Raw genomic sequence first — 12,879 nt, forward strand, 5'->3', positions numbered from 1 at the left:
ACAAAATTGCTGATCCAGTTTACTGCATTATCATCCAGATCATTGATATAGATGACAAATAACAATGGAGCCAGCACCGATCCCTGTGGCAAACTACTAGTTACAGGCCTCCAGTCACTGAGGCAACCACCTACTACTAATCTTTGGCTTCTCCTGCGAAGCCAATGCCCAACCCAATTTGCTACCTCATCCTGAATGCCATGTGACTGAACCTTCTTGACAAACCTCCCATATGGGACCTTGTCAAAGACCTTGCTAAAGTCCATGTAGACAACATCCAGTGTCTTGCCTTCATCAGCTTTCCTGGTAACATCCTTTAAAAACTCTATTAGATTGGTTGGACATGACCTACAACACACAAAGCCACGTGGGCTTTCCCTAATAAGTCAAAATACTTAAATATCCAGTCCCTTAGAGATACATTCCAATAACTCACCTTGCAAATACTTAATGTGCTATTCTTTTAACAAAACAATATTTTTATAATCGGCATTTTGTAGATCTGTGAAAGCTTAGAGTTCAGCGAAACCAGGTACATATCAAGATTTAAAGCCATTCTGCATTGGATCAGAGATTGAATCAATGGAGAATCAGTTTTGAGTTCCCCTATAGAGCCTGAAAGCGATCTAAGAATAGACAATGCTTCAAGTTGGTGTTTGAGACAGTGCGGGCTCAGATAATAATGGAAAGATTGACACCTTCCTAGTATGTTAGCTGAAGTTTGCTCATGGCGGAACAGTTATTCATAAGATTAAGAGGAAATTTCAGCAAATAATTTAACTTTCATAAAATAGTAGAAGCTTCAGGGAAAACATTTCTTCCAAGGTAAATGAGATTAACCTGAGGCTAACTGTTACAGTGGATCCTTTATTATTTATCTGAAGAGTTCATTAGTGTAAAACTGTGGAGTACAGTTCAAATAAAGCTCTGAAACTGTGCCATCAATTACAGAAAAGCAACAGTTTTTGAGAAATATTTAGGATGAACACAGATGGAGTAAAGTTAGCATAGGCAGACTTTCAGTCCAGTTCCCATTGGAGAGGTTTGCAACACAGAGCTTGTATCAGCTGCAGAAACTCTGATGCTAAGGCTTCTTTCACCCGATGCTAGAAGAAATTAAGAGTGCTGTGTGGAGTTTTGCATTCGCTGGAAGAGTTTTTGTAATGGGATCATGTTTAGGTAAACTTCCAGAACATCTACTGATGTATTCCTGAGTCAGTGTTCAGAACCAGGCAAGAGAAATGACAGACTGAAATGGTCCAGGTAAGACTTGAACATTTCCATCATTATCTGGAAGGTGGGGCCATGATTTTTCAGGTCATTGGTTGTCCAGTCTCACTTCTGGGCCAGAGATGAAAATTGCCCAACAACCTGGGAATAGCTGCTCACTGTTTTTTTTTGCTCAGCAGTTGCTCAGGAAGGAATATGTTGACAGAAGACTAAGCTGTACCAGATTAGGTAGACAGGCATGCCAGTCCCCACTTAGAGACCAATTGAACAGTGGGTTGTGTCGAGATAGCCAGGGAAGGCCAAGCGCCAGAGTTAGTTTAGGCAAATCAACAAAGTAGAAGGAAAGCTGTTCCCTGTAGTTGCCCTCTAGCACAAGTTGGAAGGGGCACTGTGGGAAGGCAGATCTTGCCATGCCCATAGGCCAACCATCCAGAACCTGAATATCAATATTCTCTCTCAATTGTTGACCGGAAACTCCCCATCTTTGAGTCTGAGAGACATCCATGGGGTTCTTGGCTGCCTTGGAGTCAATAAATGACAGAAGTTCAAGGTTTGGGACCAATACAACTGGGAAGCTGGGAGCGTTACCTAATTAGTAGAAGGTACTTGCGGGGAGAATCGACCTGTCAGAATTCCCCTTCTTACTGACAGCTCTGTTCATTTACTGGGTGCCCCAAAGAGCCACAGTAGAGGCTTCACCCTGTTCTTCTGCACCAATCTCTCTCCTCCTGAGATAGGTGCAGACCTCCCACCTGCATGGGCTCCTCTGAGGAATGTGTACTGGGTGATGAGAGAAAGAGAGAAGACAAGTGGTGATCTGATGAGTCGGAGGCTCAGGGCACTCTCTATCTCTGCCATTCAGCTGCCAGGTTGTCTATTTGAATGGCCAGATTTATGAGGTCTTCTAGGCTGTCCTGTTCATTACGCACTGCAATCTCATGCTGGACCTCTGTGCTCAGCCCACACTGGAAAGCAGTGATGAGAAATCTCTTGTTCCACCCTGTATTAATTGCAAGAGTTTGGACCTTTACTGCATAGTCTCTCACTGACCCTCTCACTTGGTGCAGGTCCAGGAGGTGGCAGGCAGTCTCCTGACCCTGTACTGGAAGGTCAAACACTCTCTTGTACTCAATGACAAATTGCTGGAATGGCTGGGCTGCAAGAGGACTTCGTTATAAAGTCATAGAATCTTAGAAGAGTACAGTACAGAAACAGGCTCTTCGGCCCATCTAGATGATGCCTACTCCCATCAACCTGCACCAGGACCATAGCCCTCCATACTCCTACCTTTCATATACCTATCTAAACTTCTCTTAAACATTGAAATCGAGCTCGCATGCACCACTTCTGCAGGCAGCTCATTCCACACTCCCATGACCCTCTGCGTCAAAAAGTTTCCCCTCATGTTCCACTTAAACTTTTCACCTTTCACCCTTACCCATAACCTCTGGTTTGTCATCACACTTAACCTCAGTGGAAAAAGCCAGCTTGCATTTACCCTATATATACTACTCATAATTTTGTATACCTCTACCAAATCTCCTCTCAATCTTCTATGTTCTGAGGAATCAAGTCATAACTATTCAATCTTTCCTTTTAACTCAGGTCCTTTAGATCCAGCGACAGTCTTGTAAATTTCTCTCTACTCTTTCGTGTAGGTAGGTGATCAAAACTACACACAATACACCAAATTAGGTCTCTTATACAACAACTTATACAACTTCAACATAACTTCCCAACTCATATACTCAAGACTTTCATTTATGAAGGCCAATGTGCCAAAAGCTCTATTCCCAGATCTCTTTGTTCTATCACACTCCTCAGTGTCTACAGTTCACTGTGTAAGACCTACCCTGGTTAGTCCTACCCTACTGAAGCGCAACACCCCACACTTGTCTGCATTAAATTCCGTCTGCCGTTTTTCAGCCTATTTTGTCAACTGATCCAGATCCCTCTGCAAGCCGTGATAGCCTTCCTCGCAGTCTACCACACCCCGAGTCTTGGTGTCATCTGCAAATTGGCTGATCCAGTTAACCACATTATCATCTAGATTGTTGATAAAGTTGACAAACAACAATGGACCCAGCACTGATTCCTGCAGCATTCCACTAGTCACAGGCTTCAAGACAGAAAGGCAACCATCTACTACCGCCCTCTGGCGTCTCCCACAAAGCCGATGTCTAATCCAATTTAATACCTCATCCTGAATGCAAAGTGACTGAACCTTCTTGAAAAACCTCCCATGTGGGACCTTGTCAAATGCATTACCAAAGTCTATGTAGACAACATCCACTGCTTTACTTTCATCAATTTTCCAAGTAACTTCTTCGAAAAACTCTATAAATTTGGTTAGATATGATCTGTCATGCACCATATCCTTAAGCAATCCATGTCTATCCAAATAATTATATATCTGGTCTCTTAGAATACCTTCCAATAACTTTCCCACAACTGATGTCAGACTCATCAGCCTATAATATCTTGGTTTATGTTTAGAGCCTTTCTTAAACAGTGGAACAACATTGGCTATCCTCCAATCCTTTGGTACCTCTCCTGTCGCAAAGGATGATTTAAATATCTCTGCTAGAGCCCCAGCAATTTCTGCACTTGCCTCCCGTAGGGTCCAAGAGAATACCTTGTTATGCCCTCAGGATTTATCCACTCTGATTTGCCTCAGGACAGCAAAAACCCTCCTCCTCTGTAATCTGTATTAGGTTCAATTAAGATGATGCCACTTTGCCTCACTTCTATAGACTCTGTATCCACCTCCTGAGTAAATACAGATGCAAAAAGAAACTTAAGATCTCGAACTAGTGAAAATCTGCAGATGCTTGAAGTCTTAGTGAAACCCTGGGTTTCCTTGTCCGCCTAAGTTTAGGGAAGACACACTCTGGTCCTGCCAACCCCATGAGATACAGACAGCTCTTCCTTCCCAATCCCCGGTTTGTGTGGATGCTGTATAATCTGCTCCCCCATTACAACCCTATGCAAGAAATAACAGATAGTACACTGCATAGGATGAAAGGAATGATATTTCTGAATCTTACCTTAACTAAAGGGTTAGTAAAGAAAAGAAAAAAACAAGAAGGTCCCATTATAATTAAACAATCAAATGTGCGCAAGTTGGAGCTCAACTCTTTGAAAAGTCACATTCGCCGATCCTCAGTAGACCCCAGCACTTTGCTTTATCAAATCATGATTCCCTCACCGGGTCAACTCCTACGACCGGTTCTCGCCGGCGTCATCTCTCGTCTTTTCCCACCAAACAAACGACCCAGCTCACACCAGTGTCAGGCATACAACACAAAAACACACTCCCCTCATTAGACGGCTCACGTTCCAAAGCACCCGTTATCTCTAACCATAACCCAAACACTGCTTCTACAGAAAGACCATTACGTTAACAGTGAAACTTTTCCCAGGGCGTTACACAAGCAACACATACAAAATGCTGGAGGAACTCAGCAGGCCAGGTGGCTTCTATGGAAAGGAGTACAATGGACGTTTCAAGTAAAGACCCTTCGGCAGCACTGGAGAAAAAAGGCTGAGGAGTAGATTTTAAAGGTGGGGGAGGGGAGAGAGAAACACCAGGTGAAAGGTGAAACCTGAAGGGGGAGGGATGAAGTAAAGAGCTGGGAAATTGATTGGTGAAAGAGATACAAGGCTGGAGAAGGGACTATCTAACAGAAGAGAACAGAAGGCCATAGAAGAAGAAAAAGGGGGAGGAGCACCAGAGGGAGGTGATGGCCAGGTAATGAGATAAGGTGAGGGAGGGAAAAGGGGATGGGGAATGGCAAAGGAGATGGGGGGGGTCATTACCAGAAGTTCGAGAAATTGATGTCCATGCCATCAGGTTGGAGGCTACCCAGACGGAATATGAAGTGTTAGAAACATAGAAACATAGAAACATGGAAAAACCTACAACACAATACAGGGTCTTCGGCCCACAATGCTGTGCCAAACATGTGCTTACTTTATAAATTACCACGGGTTACCCATAGCCCTCTATTTTTCTAAGCTCCATATACCTATCCAGGAGTCTCTTCAAGGACCCTATTGTATCTGCCTTCACCACCATCGCTGGCAGCCCATTCCAGGCACTCATCACTCTCTGCATAAAATACTTACCCCTGATAGCTCCTTTGTACCCACTTCCAAGCGCCTTAAAACTGTGTCCTCTCATGTTAGTCATTTCAGCCCGGGGAAAAAGCCTCTGACTATCCACATGATCAATGCCTCTCATCATCTTATACACCTCTATCAGGTCACCTCTCATCCTCTGTCGCTCCAAGGAGAAAAGGCCGAGTTCACTCAACCTATTCCCATAAGGCATGCTCGCCAATCCAGGCAGCATCCTTGTAAATTTCCTCTGTACCCTTTCTATAGTTTCCACATCCTTCCTGTAGTGAGGTGACCAGAACTGAACAAACTACTCTGTGGGGTCTGACCAAGGTCCTATATAGCTGTAACATTACCTCTCAGCTCTTGGACTCAATCCCATGGTTGTTGAAGGCCAATACACCATATGCCTTCCTGCGCAGCAGGTTTGAGTGTCCTATATACTCGGACCTCAAGATCCTGCAGAACCTTCACACTGCCAAGAGTCTTACCATTAACACTATATTCTGTCATCATACTTAACCTACCAAAATAAATGACCTCACACTTATCTGGGTTGAACTCCATCTGCCACTTCTCCGCCCACTTTTGCATCCTATCGATGTCCTGCTGTAACCTCTGACAGCCCTCCACACTATCCACAACATTCCCAACCTTTGTGTCATCAGCAGATTTACTAACCCATTCTTCCACTTCCACATCCAGGTCATTTGTAAACATCACAAAGGGAAGGGGTCCCAGAACAGATCCCTGAGGCACACCACTGGTCGTCGACCTCCATGCAGAATATGATCCATCTACAACCACACTTTGCCTTCTGTGAGCAAGCCAATTCTGGATCTCTCAAAGCAAGGTCCCCTTGGATCCCATGCCTCCTTACTTTCTCAATATGCCTTGCATGAGGTACCTTATCAAATGCCTTGCTGAAATCCATATACACTACATCTACTGCTCTACCTTCATAATTGTATTTAGTCACATCCTCAAAAAATTCAATCAGGCTCATAAGGCACGACCTGCCTTTGACAAAGCCATGCTGACTATTCCTAATCATATTATGCCTCTCCAAATGTTCATAAATCCTGCCTCTTAGGATCTTCTCCATCAACTTCCAACCACTGAAGTAAGACTCACTAGTCTATAATTTCCTGGGCTATCTCTACTCCCTTTCTTGAATAAGGGAACAACATCTGCAATCCTCCAGTCCTCCAGAACCTCTCCCATTCCCATTGATGATGCAAAGATCATCGCCAGAGGCTCAGCAAGCTCCTCCCTCACTCCCCACAGTAACCTGGGGTATATCTCGTCTGGTCCCGGTCACTTATCCAACTTGGTGCTTTCCAGAATTCCAGCACATCCTCTTTCTTAATGTCTATATGCTCAGGCTTTTCAGTCCACTGTAAGCCATCTCTATAATTGCCGAGGGTCCTTTTCCATAGTGAATACTGAAGCAAGGTATTCATTAAATACCTCTGCTACCTCCTCCGGTTCCATACACACTTTTCCACTGTCACATTTGATTGGTCCTATTCTCTCATGTCTTATCCTCTTGCTCTTCACATACTTGTAAAAAGCCTTGGGGTTTTCTTTAATCCTGCTCGCCAAGGCCTTCTCATGGCCCTTTCTGGCTCTCCTAATTTCATTCATAAGCTCCTTCTTGTTAGCCTTATAATTTTCTAGATCTCTATCATTGCCTAGTTTTTTGAATCTTTCGTAAGCTTTTCTTTTCTTCTTGACTTGATTTTCAACTGCCTTTGTACACCACGGCTCCTGTACCCTACCATCCTTTCCTTGTTTCATTGGAACGTACCTGTGCAGAACGCCATGCAACTATCCCCTGAACATTTGCCACAGTTCTGTTGTATATTTCCCTGAGAACATCTGTTCCCAATTTATGCTTCCAAGTTCCTGCCTGATAGCTTCATATTTCCTATTACTCCAATTAAACACTTTCCTAACTTGTCTGTTCCTATCCCTCTCCAATGCTATGGTAAAGGAGATAGAATTGTGATCACTATCTGCAAAATGCTCTGCCACTGAGAAACCTGACACCTGACCAGGTTCATTTCCCAGTACCAGATCAAGTACAGCCTCTCCTCTTGTAGGCTTATCTACATATTGTGTCAGGAAACCTTCCTGAACACACCTAACAAACTTCATCCCATCTAAACCCCTCGCTCTAGGGAGATGCCAATCAGTATTGAGGAAATTAAAATCCCCCATCATAATAACCCTGTTATTACTGCACCATTCCAGAATCTGTCTCTCTATCTGCTCATCGATGTCCCTGTTACTATTGGGTGGTCTATAAGAAACACCCAGTAGCGTTATTGACCCCTTCCTGTTTCCAACTTCCACCAACAGAGACTCAGTAGACAATCCCTCCATGACTTCCTCCTTTTCTACAGCCATGGCACTAGCTATGATCAGAAGTGCCAGGCCCCCACCTATTTTGCCTCCCTCCCTGTCCTTTCTGAAGCATCTAAAGCCTAAGTAACCATTCCTGCCCCTGAGCCATTCAAGTATCTGTAATGGCCACAACATCATAGCTCCAAGTACTGATCCACGCTCTAAGCTGATCCACTTTGTTCATGATATTCCTTGCATTAACCTGAGCGTAGCCTCATCACATCAGTGGAGGAGGCCATGGATAGACATATCGGAATGGAAATGGGAAGTCGCATTAAAGTCGGTGGCTACTGGGAGATCCTGCTTTTTCTGGTGGATGGAGCGTAGGTGTTTGGCGAAGAGGTCTCCCAATCTACTTCGGATCACACCGATGTAAGGAGGCCACACTGGGAGCAATAGACATAATAGATGTCCCCAACACACTCACTCGTGATCTCTCCCGTGTCTTTTGGCTCCACACATGGATTACCATTCTGATCTTCCAGAGGACCAGTTTCGTCCCTTGCAATCCTTTTGCTCTTAACATAGAATCCCTTTAGGATTCTCCTTCATCTTGTCTGCTAGGACAACTTCATGCCTTCTTTTATCCCTCCTGATCTCTTTCTTAATTGTTCTCTTGCATTTCTTGTACTCCATAAGCACCTTGTCTGTTCCCACCTACTGTGCACATTTTTTTTCTTAACCAGGGCCTCAATATCTCTTGAAACCCAAGGTTCCTTGCACTTATCATTATTCTGACACACACATACAAAGTTTTTATTCTTAAAATTTGACTTTTGAAGACCTCCTACTTAGCATATACACCTTTGCCAGAAAACACGCTGTCCCAATCTACACTTGCTAGTTCATTTCTGATACCATTATCATTTCTGTTCTTGTAGGACGTTGAACAGGAAGAGTGGGAGGTGGCGTCTAAGAGATTCACCTTGTAAGGCAGTAAGTGTGCATCATCACTGAACCAGACTGGCTGGGCCTGGTAATTCAGCTAACACTGGGTAATACAGTTTCTGCAGCCATCAGAGTCACCAGAGTATCAGGCTGGTGGAGGAATGCTCGGTTCGGGCCTGGAAGCAGCTAAGGGAATTGAGGCATTAGTGGCTGAGGCTGATGAAACTGCAATTAAGGAGGTTTGGAGAGGTGCCAGTGCTGGAAGTGGGGCTATCCAGGCAGAGAGCTGCTGAATAACGGCAGTGAGAGCAATAATGGCTGCCACCTGATTCAGGCTATCCATTGTGAGTTGCTGAGCTGTTATTGTGAGTGGTGAGACCTGTTCTTCCAGCTCAGACTGGTCTTGCCTCACTGAGAGTAGTTGTCGCACTACAGGAGCCATTACTGTCAACCTACTTTTTCCCCACCTGACAAACAAAATACAGGCCAGTTTCAGCTGTTCACTCTCTGCTGGGTCCATTTTGGTGGTCAAGTCTTACTGAAACTGGCCTGAATTTTGTTTGTCAGGTGGGGAATTTTGTTTGTTCAGTGCAGAGGGAGAGACGCTGACATAGAATGAACAGTTCACTGAATTTTAGGAAGAACCGTTCAGAACAAAGAAAAATAATACATGCTTGGCCAATAGGGCCGCAAACTAAAAACTCTCAAACAATCTAAAAACTGTGGTTTCAAAGCAGTAACCTAGAACTAAATTAATACCTCTTTTTTAACAGCATCTATCTTCCTTCCTAGAATGTGGACTAAGGTGAGCAAAGAACAATGTCATCACTGTGCTTCAATCAAGAATGTACAATCTACTTAAAGACAGCAGCCGGAATTGAACCCAGGTCGCTTCTACTGCAAAGTATTGTGCTAACCCACTACACTATTGTGTCACTACTGTGCCAGTTGTGAAGGTGGTCCTCTTAAATCAGTTTTCAAAAAATTAGGTAAGGTCTGACTAGTTCTATCTAACCTCGATCACAACCGTTTTATCAGTGTACAGGTTCTATACAATATGGAATGAATTCTCACACAATTAGAAGTGTTCAAAATACAGGATAAATTTCCCAGAAAGATACATACCATTTGATTTTGAATCCTCTGAGGTATCTGGAATGATAAAAATGTATTAGTAAATATATGAATATTAATTAAACTTAAAATATTCAAGAAAGACTATTTTCTAATGTAACAAATTTCAGTAGAAAGGTACATTAAAAAGAGAAAGTTCTTTCAGGAGAGAATAATGAAACTGTTCTTAGTTTCTATTATCAGCACTGACATCTTCTTTCAAGTGAAAGTGTATGTTGTCTATAATATCATAAGCAAGGATCAAAGAGATCCGCTGCATTAATTTCAATCCCCAACAGGATCAGAGAGGAATTTTCTAAATACTTTCCCCCTTCAGTTTTACAAATTAGATATATGGTGAGGTAAATTTATTTATTTAGAGATACAGTACAGAATAAGCCCTTCCAGCCCTTTGAGCTGCACCACCCAGCAACCCCCAATTTAACCCTAACTAATCACAGGACAATTTACAATGACCAATTAACCTACTAACTGGTATAATTTTGGACTGTGGGAGGAAACCAGAGCAGCCGGGGAAAACTCATGCCTTCCACGGAGAGAAGGTAGAAACTCCTCACAGAGGACACGGGGATTGAACTCCCAACTCCGATGACTCAAGCTGCAATAGCATTTAGCTAACAACTATGCTGCCATAGTTGGATGCATCAGCAAGGGAGATGAGGCTGAGTACAGGGCTACGGTAGGAAACTTTGTCACATGGTGTGAGCAGAATTATCTGCAGCTTAATGTGAAAAAGACTAAGGAGCTGGTGGTAGACCTGAGGAGAGCTAAGATACCGGTGACCCCTGATTCCATCCAGGGGGTCAGTGTGGACATGGTGGAGGATTACAAATACCTGGGGATATGAATTGACAATAAACTGGACTGGTCAAAGAACACTGAGGCTGTCTACAAGAAGGGTCAGAGCCGTCTCTATTTCCTGAGGAGACTGAGGTCCTTTAACATCTGCCGGACGATGCTGAGGATGTTCTACGAGTCTGTGGTGGCCAGTGCGATCATGTTTGCTGTTGTGTGCTGGGGCAGCAGGCTGAGGGTAGCAGACACCAACAGAATCAACAAGCTCATTCGTAAGGCCAGTGATGTGGTGGGGATGGAACTGGACTCTCTGACGGTGGTGTCTGAAAAGAGGATGCTGTCCAAGTTGCATGCCATCTTGGACAATGTCTCCCATCCACTACATAATGTACTGGGTGGGCACAGGAGTACATTCAGCCAGAGACTCATTCCACCGAGATGCAACACAGAGCGTCATAGGAAGTCATTCCTGCCTGTGGCCATCAAACTTTACAACTCCTCCCTTGGAGGGTCAGACACCCTGAGCCAATAGGCTGGTCCTGGACTTATTTCCTGGCATAATTTACATATTACTATTTAACTATTATGGTTTTATTACTATTTAATTATTTATGGTGCAACTGTAACGAAAACCAATTTCCCCCGGGATCAATAAAGTATGACTATGACTATGACCATGTCTTAATTTGACACAAAACAAAGAAGGAAAGTAAAATTTAAAAATGTTATGAAGAGTATACAAATATATATAAATAGGTCAAGATCTGGCCATTGGAATTTAATATGAGAAAATGTGAAATTGAATTTAACAGGAAAAAATACGATATTAAAATATCTGAACAGTGAGAGCTGCAGACCTTTAAAATGTGGAAGGGTCTCTGTGTATGAGCGCAGGATTCACATAAATCTGGTATGCAAGTGTGGTGTGGCAAGCAATCAGAAAAGCTAACTGATGGTTGTTCTTTTTTGCAAGGGGGAATTGAGCGCAGAAGTAAGGAGGTTATGTAGGGCATTAGCGAGACCTCATCTGGAGTACAATGTTCATTATTAGCCTCCTTATTAGAAGAAGGATGTAAATGTCAGGAACAGTTTAATGGCTTACTAAACACACTTGAAATGAACGGGTTGACAGGCTAAGCGTGTGTTCACTCATGTTTAGGAGTGTGAGGGGGAACTTGATTGAAAGATCCAAGGTGATCCTGCTTATGCAAATGTGGGTGAGGATGTTCCCTGTTAGCGAGAATCTAGAACTAGAGATTACTAATTAAAAAATAAGAGATCATATTCAAGACAGAAAAGAGGCAATATTTTGCCCCTCTGAGGACCACATGTTTTTAGAACTCTCTTCTTCAAGGGACAGTAGAAGTTGGGTCTTTGGATATTTTTAAGATGGAAGTAAGAAGATATTTCATAAGCAAGGAGTGAAAGCTTGCCAAGTGCTGGCAGGAATGCAGAATTAAGGTTAACATCTGATCTGGAGGAGGGGTTGAGTGATGATCCTAATTCTTGAGTCTGTCACAAAACAGGAGGACACCCAGATGCCTTCCTTATCATTGCAGGGGACTTCAACCAGGCCAACTTGGGAAGCCGCTAAACAACTACCACAATGTATCACCTGTGGAGCCAGAGGAGCCAACACACTTGATCACTGTTATACCAGCATTAAGAATGCTTAATGTGGAATCCCACACCCACATTTTGGAATGTCCGATCACCTGGCTGTACTTCTACTCCCAGCATATAGGCAGAGACTAAAACCCGTAGCACCAGTGGTGAGGACCAAGGAATTATGGTCATGGGAGCTTTGATCTGGGAAAATGGACAATATTCAGGGATACATCATCAAATCTGAATGAATATGCCACAGTTGTCACCAAATTCATTGAGACCTATGTGGATGGGTGTGCGCTTTCAGGAACATACCGGACATACCCAAACCAAAACCCATGGATGAACCAGGAAATTCGTAGTCTGCTGAGGGCTAATCTGTGGCATTCAAGACTGGTGATCGAGGACTAGACAAGGTGTGACCTACAGAAGGCTATTTTAAGGGCTAAAAAACTACTCTGATCGGGTTTGGAAGTCATTACTTCCCACAAGGCGAAACCTGACATCATGAATGGTTGTGATGTTTCACTCCCAGATAAGCTCATCGCCCTTTATGCACACTTTGGAAGGGAGAATAAAGCTGTGCATATCCTTGCACTATTTGTTGACCCTGTGGCCTCTGTCTCGGATGCCAACGTCGGAACATCTTTCTAGAAAGGTGAACCCTTGCAAAGCATCAGGCCCTGATGATGTACC

General features: G+C 43.5%; 1 protein-coding gene across 1 annotated transcript in view; it reads right to left on the reverse strand.

Annotated features, from left to right (window-relative positions):
- Positions 1 to 12,879, reverse strand: part of LOC134337440 (uncharacterized) — a 52,290-nt gene that overhangs the window by 8,390 nt on the left and 31,021 nt on the right. Inside the window, exon 3 of the mRNA XM_063032443.1 lies at positions 9,772 to 9,798. Coding sequence (XP_062888513.1) covers positions 9,772 to 9,798 — 27 coding nt within the window. The remainder of the gene's footprint in view (positions 1 to 9,771; positions 9,799 to 12,879) is intronic.

The sequence above is a fragment of the Mobula hypostoma genome, chromosome 24 (assembly GCF_963921235.1).
Source record: "Mobula hypostoma chromosome 24, sMobHyp1.1, whole genome shotgun sequence".
Taxonomy (NCBI): domain Eukaryota; kingdom Metazoa; phylum Chordata; class Chondrichthyes; order Myliobatiformes; family Myliobatidae; genus Mobula; species Mobula hypostoma.